The sequence below is a fragment of the Cyprinodon tularosa genome, unplaced genomic scaffold, assembly GCF_016077235.1.
Source record: "Cyprinodon tularosa strain WSP-4 unplaced genomic scaffold, ASM1607723v1 ctg210, whole genome shotgun sequence".
NCBI lineage: Eukaryota > Metazoa > Chordata > Actinopteri > Cyprinodontiformes > Cyprinodontidae > Cyprinodon > Cyprinodon tularosa.
This window is the reverse complement of record NW_024038779.1, coordinates 269,287-278,718: the sequence shown is the minus strand read 5'-3', so window position 1 is coordinate 278,718 and position 9,432 is coordinate 269,287. Positions and strand designations below refer to the sequence as shown.

Below are 9,432 nucleotides of genomic sequence, written 5' to 3'. Positions count from 1 at the left end.
TATAAATTCAAGGCCACATTCATCCATCTAGATTAAATCCTGCATCAGAGAACCAAAAATTTCTCTGATCAGGTAATGACATCTGTTTTTATTTTGCAGCTTCTAGCTTTGCCCTAAGAGGAACTCAGACTTCTGCAAAGCGGCACTCTGGCGTTGACATTTAGAACTACTTAGAAACTATGTCCAACACCATACCAGGGTCCTGGATGTTGCAAGCACTTTGTGTCTGTTCTCTGCACTCAGGGCCCCACACAGCTCGGGCTACTAGCCCCAGGGCCTGTCCAAGCCACAGCAATACTTGGAAAAGTTCTAGCTCCCTCACAGCCTCCAGGGGAGGTGGGGGTAAACCCAGATTTCTTAGAGACCAGGGCTCACTTTGAGCGAATAGGAGGATGAGAGAGAGCCCTCTGGGAACCAACCCTTGGAAATAAGTACTTCCACAGGGAAATTCAACCAAAAACATCTGAACTTATACACCCTGAGCTGGGCTAAAGTGTTTCCAGCTCTCTGGGAGGATGTTTTTGCCACCAATTTAGCAAACTTGGTGACCCTGGTATGGCGTTCAGGGCCCCAAACAGCTAGGTGTACAAGCCAACAGGGCCTGTCCAAGTCGCAGCAATACTTGGGAAAATTCTAGCTCCATCACAGCCTCCAGGGTTGGCCTTTTTTTTTCATTTCTGTGCCTTTTTCTGTCATTCTTTATCCCTGCTGGGGATAAAGCACCCTAACCCTTAAGGGGTGTTGGTGCCTATCTCCAGCTGTCTATGGGCGAGAGGCGGGGGTAAACCCTGGAGTGGTCGCTGTTCCATTGCAGGACAACACAGAAACGAATAGGACAAACAACCATTCACATGCACAATCCAACCTAAGGAGAAATTAGAGAAGAGAATTAACCTAACAGTCATGATTTTGGACTGTGAAAGGAAGCCGGAGTACCCGGAGAGAACCTACGCATGCTCACAGAGAATGTACAAACTCCATGCAGAAAGACCCCAGGCCGGAAAGCGAGCCCAGAACCTTCTTGCTGCAAGAAGGTTAGTGCTACAAACTGAGCAAATGTCTACTTTTGTAGTAGACATTTGACCCTTGTATTCTCAACACTGATCTGTTTGCTTTGTTTAAAAAAAATATATATATTGCATTTTCTTCTTAACAAGAAAAAAGTCAAAGTGGGAAAATTGACTAAAAATATATCTTTCCTTGTTTTTATTTATTTATTTTTTATGGTCGCTTTGTATGCTCTGAATCAGTTTTTACTATTTGGGGGATTATTTTACAATTATTATACATTATTATTGTAAAAATGTGTTTTTGGCCCAGTAGGAACCTTTGTTTTCTGTTGTGGTTCTCGGGGATATATTTTTTTACGGCGCAACAACCTGGACTTCAAACAGGTTGAATGTTTTGGTTTAGCCTACAGTACTAGCTATTTTAATAAAAACATTTAGGCTATTGAAAGAGTTTAACAGCGATTTAAGTGTAGCGTACTGGAATATTTTCTTTAAAACAAACAGTGACTCGCTGTTTGACGGTCACTGTAGTTGATAAGGATGCTTTTCGGTAAGGAAGCTAACATTAGCTGGTCGGCTAACGCGGCTTCGGTAACAAATATGACGATAATTGTGACGCTAAAGATGATGAGGAGGAGCAGTGTATAGAAAACACCGAGCGGACATTGGATCGCGCTGATTTCCTGCTTGTCAATCATTGTTCTGTAGGGGTCTCCTGTCTTTGTGTCTGGTTAGCCACTGAACGCACCAGATAAAGGCAAAACATCCGGCTGTTTTTAATCTTTGGAGGTTGGTATGCTGTACAGTTGAATTATTTAACATTATAGACAATGACAATATAGAATTTAGTGTTTCAGATTCACCTTATCTAATTTACTCTGTCAAAAACAGCTACTATAATGTCGTTCTGCTCACTGATAAGTTATCATATGTTATATTGTTAAGCAGCGAGTTGCTCCTCCGTGACTTTCTTCCAATGGGGGAGGAAAAGCCGGACACCCTGGACTTTGTGAAGGATTTCCAGGAGTATCTCAGCCAGCAGACTCAACATGTCAACATGATATCAGGCTCTGTTAGTGGCGTTAAAGAGGTGGACGAGCTGCCAGCAGGTAACATGTTTCCCATGTGTATTGTTTTCTTCTGTAGCTTGATAGATGTTCCCAGATGTGAGAGGAATGTTCTTGGTAGTGTTGCTTTATAAATGTTTAATGCTTACTGCACAATTGGGCCCGTTATTAAAGCAATTTACTATATTATTTCATGTTGTTTTTTTGCCAGTTATGTGTCTTGGATTCTGTTTCTATATTTATAATGTACTCCAGTGTGTACATGCAGTAATTTTCCTCTAAAAGCCTTTCTATCTATCTATTTTACAGCATCAAACTTCAAAGTTTGGATTTAATGTTGAAAACCCTCACACCTTTGTTCATCGTTGTGAATTAAAATAATAAAGTATTTTATGATACATTTAAATCTTTTAGTTATAATCTTTATGATCCCCCTAAAAAACCCAGTGTAACCAGTTGCCTTTAGATTTTGAATAGTCCACCTGCTTATAGTTGGTGAACAAGCAACATAATGAAGCACAAAAATGAACTCAAATATAGCGGAGTCATTGAAAGGTTTAAAGCAGGTTTAGCTTGTTAAAGCCAATCTCCAAACTTTGACATCTTAGAGCAGACATGGATCATACTACGGCCCCCGGGCCGTATACGGCCCGTTAGACTTTTTAATCCGGCCCGCCGAACTTGTCCAAATTACCCTATTTTCACGACTGTAAGGCGCACATAAACGTCTTTTTTTTTTTTTTTTTTTCTCAAAATGTGCGGTGCGCCCTATGTGTGTTGTAACTGCGACTTTTGAGACCACCATGCACCATGCAGAACTCCTCATCTCCTCATTGAGGAGATGATGAAAGCGTGGCTGAGGGAGGTGAATGTAAGGAGACCAGGTGTTTTTTCCCACTCATCACCATCTCTGGTAATCTGTGACTCCATGCGTGCCCATCTCACAGCTGATGTGAAAAACATGGTGAAACAAATTAACGCTGTGCTCGCTGTTATTCAACCGCTCGACACCGGTGCGCTTCGGGAGCGCGCCGCCAACGCGCTGCTGCTGCTCGAGATGGAAAAATTGAAGTTTTGCTGCTGGAAGCGCCGCATCAACCAATCAGAGAAGCTGATCTGGGAGCTGACAGCGAGGCAGGTATATGAGGAGACCAGGTGGTTTTTTCCACGCATCACCATCGCTGTTAATCTGTGACTGAATGAACGCTGTGCTTGCCGTTATCCCGGGAGGTCTGACAAAGGAACTTCAACCGCTCGACATCGGTGTGAAGAGGTCTTGTGCGAAATTCTGTTTCCCCGTGAAAATCTGTTCCCCCTGTGTCGGGAGCGCGCATTGCAGCCAGAGAGGCGGATCTGACCATTCCCAAGGCGCTCCTGATCATTTTTCGGTAAAAACAGCTCATATAATCATCTCAACTTTGTAACATCCATTTTAATCGGTTGCTCTTTTTAAGAAATTGTAAAATAAATACATTAACGAGGCCCTCTTACGCTGTTTTGTGTTTTTTTAAACGCCAAGAGAATCGGTATTTCTCCAACTTTTGTCCCTTCAGCCTGACAGAAATAAACGTCAGTCACCGAACACAACAACACGTAGTGTATTTTTCATTTTTCATTGCTGATATAAGAGGATGGAAACTGGCTGATAGCAGGGCACACAAATTAAGACATCCTGCGAAGATGAGAGAAGAATTTCTGGTTAATCACCTTCTAATGTAAAATATGACAGATTACTGGATTAAGGACATTTATAGTATACCACATCACACATCAATTTTAGATAAATTGGAAACAGTTGCTCTTTATTTCCCAAAGATATGGGAGGAGGAGAGGAGAGAATGGATGTTTCAGCTTACTGAAATATTCTGTTCCCCTTCCATAACAGGGGAAGAAATTAATTTACCTGCAAGTCTTTAACTGTGCTTATTCCTCTCACCACCGAGAACAAATCCTGTGGATTTGGTCATATTTACTCTTTATTTGCAAAAATTAAAGGGGGGGAACCATATATTTCAGCTGCCTGAAATAATCTGTTCCCCCTCCATAGGGGGCCTCTGGGCCGGGTCTCCTCCGGGTTCCACCCAAGCGGCTGGCAGGTGTTTTTCATCTAAATAATCTAAATCTTGCTGCTATATTTGATGTGATCAGTGGGAATAAAGTAGTTTTAATATGTTTTTAAGTGAGAAAGTCCACCTGAAAACGTAATAATTGCAGTCAGTTCATCCAGATTATCATCATGCCTATACTATATCTGTCGGAGGCGCTCAGACCCCCACATACCAGCGGTACACCGACAGTAGGAACCCCTTCAACAGCAGCCTCTAGGCTGGGTAGCCTCCGGGTATACCGCGGCTGCTGGCAGGTGTTTTTCATCTAAATAATTTAAACTGCAGGCACCAGGATACCGGCAATAAAAGCGAACATATTCCGTCGGCAGGTTTCAGGATTTTAAGTTAATTTAGGAGTCATCACAGCGCTGTGTCATCAGCGACGTGTCTGTCTCAAGGCCAGCACGTAGGTTTGATTAATACTTTGTAATAAATAAATGAATAAAGCACAATCATACTCAGTTTTGCTCCCGCTCTATTTTTAAATACGCAGTAGAGGTATCTAAAGGTAGTAGAGGACATGTACCTGTATATAAGAAAACCCTATAGTCCGGTGCGCCTTATGTGTGTGTTAAATACAGAAATGGCACACATAACTGAGACTGCGCCTTTTAGTACGGTGCGCCTTATGGTCGTGAAAATTGTCTGGTTTTTTTATACATTTCAATCCCCAGGTTTAATTAATGACATTGCTTGTCCAAATGCTCCTGGCCCGGCCCTTCTGTCAAATTTTAGAACCCATTCTGGCCCGCAAGTCAAAAAGTTTGCCCACCCCTGTCTTAGAGACAAATGGTCAACCCTTCATTTTTAAAATGAAAAGGATTTGGCACAGCTCTAGAGAAAGCGGATAGTGGATTAAACAATGAAGCAACAAGCAGGACAATTTTCAGTTTGCTGCAAAGACTCTCAACACAATTTGGATAACCTGTTGAAAGGACAACCATTAGTTATTCATTCACCAAATTTGAAAGAAAGCCAAAATAAATCCCTATTACAGATAGTGTCAGAAATAAGGGAGAGCAAACAAAGGAAGGTGAGAAAAACATACAAATGTTGGTCAACATGGTAAAAAACTAACACTGCACATCATCTTGAAGACACTTTATTCTGGTGCTGAAACATGTCTTAAAAACTGCCTCTTGAAAATTAGTGTAGAGAATAAATCTCAAAGGTAGCCACTGTTTTTTTTATTTTAAAATGATTGTTAATAAGAAATCCCTTTCTGATTCATTTTCTCTCATTTTATAAACCTTTTAATCAGCTCGTTTACCTATATTTTTTAAATATAAGAGAAGCTGCAGCAGTATTAATGAATACAAAACATTTATTAAATATAATTTGTTTTTGTTTTTTTTTACTTCATTTGGGTTCTTTGTGACAATTCGTCAACAGAATGCAGCCAGAATGGGCTGGACCATCCTTCAGTGGACATGTCGCTGGAAGAAAGCTCTGGCATCTTAGTTGATGGCTTCGAGAGGACCTATGATGGCAAGCTGAAGTGCCGCTACTGCAACTACGCCACACGAGGGACAGCTCGACTCATTGAACACATCCGCATTCACACAGGTGCATTTTTAGTATTGATCCAAACAAATTGTCGTGTTTTGCAAGCAGTTATTTTGTTTTTCTGGCATTTCATTTTTTGTCTGTCTTTACTTACCTTTCTATGTATAATTGTAGTGCGCGCTAACAAGATCTTCTTTGTTTGGTCACTTTCCTTCAAACAAATAGGAGAGAAGCCTCACCGCTGCCACCTGTGCCCATTTGCATCAGCCTATGAGCGCCACTTGGAAGCTCACATGCGGTCACACACAGGTGAGAAGCCTTACAAATGTGAGCTCTGCTCGTTCCGCTGCAGCGATCGCAGCAACCTGTCACATCATCGACGCAGACGCCACAAACTCCTGCCGATGAAAGGTGCTCGGTCCCTTTCTCATAAGAAGATGCTGAGTGTTCTGCAGAAGAAGGCCAGCTCTCTTGGCTACGGTCGACGGCTCCTCATCAACTTCAGCCCCCCTTCAATGGTGGTGCACAAAGCAGACGGTGGGAATGACTTCTCCCATGAGCTTCCCCACTTGCTTCAAGAAACCTTCGAGAACCAGAGTGAAGCGATCGGGGATGGGCTCTCCTCTAATCCAAATCACACTCACCACGAGATGGTTATGGATAACCCTCTGAACCAACTGTCCACCCTGGCAGGCCAGTTAGCCAGCCTTCCCTCAGAATCCCAGGCCCAGACTCAGCCCCCTATGTCTCCAGGAGCAGAGTCCATAGTGGATGAAAAACCCTTCCTCATCCAGCAGCCGCACCCCGCCACAGCTCCTGTTGCCGTCACAGCTAGCATTGCTCACGCTGCCTCTTCTTCCCCCATCACCCTAGAGCCCAGGGCCCCTCCACACAGTAACTGCAGTCCTGCAGGTGGTCCGTGTAGCGAGCACAGCGGGCGTACCAGCACTCCAAGCATATCCAACAGCCAACCCAGTACCCCGGCCCCAGGCCAGTCTGCCCCAATGCAGGACCCCCACACGCTTCATCACTGCCAACACTGTGACATCTACTTCCCTGACAACATCCTATACACCATCCACATGGGTTGCCATGGCTATGAAAACCCATTCCAGTGCAACATCTGTGGCCATAAGTGCAAGAGCAAGTATGACTTTGCCTGTCACTTTGCCCGCGGGCAGCACAAGTGATCGCTAAGAACATTTTAGCACATGGCTTGTTTTGACCCAATACAAGTTTTATTTTTTTGTTCTTTAACTTGGCCTGTATGTAGCATAGTCTTTAAAATTTTACTTGCACACATCAGTGCTAACAGTCAGAGTTATTTTTCCTTTTATACTTATCGAAGTGCCCATTCTAGTATATTACAGCTGCGTCATCAGTGCTTTTGACATCTTGAGAATCTGTTTGCAGTGATGGTGAATGTCACATTTATCTAGATCTATGTCACTTGATTACTATTTATTTAGATATGCACAAAATTTTGCTAAACAAATTTCCACATTTGAAATGAAGTTTAGTGAGTGGCTATTTACTAAATACCTATTCAGTTTCCTCTGTTGGATTTGAAGCATATCTATTTTTAAACGTAAACACTAAAATATATAACGGTATAATGATGAAGTCAGATGTGTTTGCTGGAGCAATACGATTTTTAAATTTGGTCATAGCATCTTTTCGCTATAGAAAAACACTGTCAGGGGTTTACATGCACTCAGCTTTGCTATGAATGAAACATTTGTGAAGCTGGTTGTTTTCTGGCTTATATTCGTCTTTTAAGCAACGCCAATGAATTGCCAAGGTTGAAGTCTTAGCTTTGGTACCTCTTCCAGAAGAGGTTCTGGTGTGCTTCACAGATTCCAGACTCTATGGATATTTTATACTGTTTGAACACTCAATTGTGTCCATGTTTCAATTTTCTGAGCCGAAAGCCAAAGGCTAAAACCTGCTATGAACTTGAAGTTGGAAAATAAAGGAAGCTTACCAAGGCCATAAAGTGAAAGACCTCTGACCAAGAATCACTACTGATTTCAGCATTAACATTTCAGTTAAATTGAAATAAAATTTGAAGACTCCTATGTAGTAAAGTCAGAGGCCTAAGAAAATGGGCCTAGTTAGCCACAATGTTGGGAACTATATCTTGGGCCATGGCCAGGCTTAAACAACATGGGCCTGTTCTATGGATGGTGGTATGGGGGGTTTGTAGAAAGCAAATTAATGAAGGAAGAATAACTTTTAATAGTTTAATGCCACAGCTAGATGGTTTAATGTTGGACACAACAGTTTTAAACCGATTTGATTTTTGCCTCAGTTCATTGAATGTAAAATTTTGACTTAAAACTGAATTAAAAAAAAATGGTCCAATGTTCTTTTTTTTACATCCGTTACATTACCAAAAAAAAAAAAGTTATTGACGCACCTGAAGCTACTTCTGTTTTTTTCTCAGATATTATAGTTGGCCTTACAGTAGTTGAAATTATTTCTGTGATTGGTGCATTATTACCATTTCTTTGCAGTGCCTAACCGTGTCACCCTTTTTGTGTCACAGTTTTAGATGACTGTTATTTTAGAATGATATTTCCTCTTCCTATAGCAGGTAGAGCCATAACCTTTCCGAATAGGGGTTTGGTTGTTACAGTTTGATTATTGTGATTGTATTTTCAACATTTTATTGGCCAAATTTCTGCTCCATAAATGCTGCTAACTAATGTTAGAGCCAATGCCAGCTTTTCTGTAACAGAAAATGGCATTGGTGGTGGAACCTGGCCAAAGGACAGTAAAGATGGTTTTTGGTCAGCTTTATAGTGTTGTTTTAAGGTTCCTCCATCATGATGAACTGGTTAACTTGTTTCTTGTAAATCATCTGTTCAGAGTTGTGTGATTTTCTACCTACATTATGTCATTGTCTCACTTTTTGACTTTGTATGAAGTCATTTTGTAACCAGTGTCTGTGTGTTTTGTAAAATAAATCAGATGTGTCTCAGGATTCCCCTGTAGCACCGTGGACACCATATTCTAGCCTTTTCTAGTTCTTAATGAAAATTTCCATCAAAAACGAAGATCACAGTGCTCTTATATTATATATTAAGTATTCTGAATGGTTGGATAGATGTTCATTTTAAAGCTATAAAGCAGCTATTTCAGCAAAAGGGTCCTCTGTCTTTGGTACTATTGTCTGTTGCTTATCAACACCTGTAGAGGGCGTAATTGCTGTTTTTAGGCACTTCCCTGTTTATTGTACTTTAATCTAATGAAGACATTCTGTATGAGCCGCCTTATGTTCTCTGTGTGTTTTAAATTCATGAATGTTAAAAAACCTCTGGCTGTCATCATTTCTCTGAGCTGAAGTGGCAGAAGACTTTATTGTGACATGGATTAATAATTTATAAGTAAAGTGTTTTCTAATTGACTTTCACTATGCCTCAAGTTTTGTCTGTTTTTCTTTTTTTCTTCAAAGCAATGGGGCTGCAATGAAGGGATCACATCCGGGAACATTTACTATAGTTCTGGAAGTGGGAATCAAAATCAGTGGATCAGGTTGTGAGCAGATAGATATTATGGACTCTGCCTTGGCTCAAGGCACAGTTATAGTGAAGAGTATTCAGTTTAGCTCTTGTCATGGAATCTCATAGCTGATTATTCAATACACAGTTTGGTTTAGAAACATCTTAGGATTTTTTTTTAGAATCGACAGGAGACAGATGTCTTGGTTTCTTCTGTTGGAAATGTTACTGTAAAAAA

At 41.2% G+C, this 9,432-nt stretch overlaps 1 protein-coding gene across 2 annotated transcripts; it reads left to right on the top strand.

Annotated features, from left to right (window-relative positions):
* Window positions 1–1,363: 1,363 nt before the first annotated feature.
* ikzf5 (IKAROS family zinc finger 5) lies at window positions 1,364–9,106 on the top strand. 2 transcript variants are annotated; one of them, XM_038285465.1, is made up of 4 exons: window positions 1,364–1,799; window positions 1,959–2,119; window positions 5,578–5,751; window positions 5,917–9,106. In XM_038285465.1, the coding sequence occupies exons 2-4, from the start codon at window positions 1,987–1,989 to the stop codon at window positions 6,879–6,881; spliced, it is 1,272 nt and encodes a 423-aa protein (XP_038141393.1). In that variant the 5' UTR covers window positions 1,364–1,799; window positions 1,959–1,986; the 3' UTR covers window positions 6,882–9,106. The 2 variants fall into 2 exon arrangements, with proteins under 2 accessions (XP_038141393.1, XP_038141394.1); XM_038285466.1 differs by having other exon boundaries at window positions 1,956–2,119.
* Window positions 9,107–9,432: the final 326 nt, after the last annotated feature.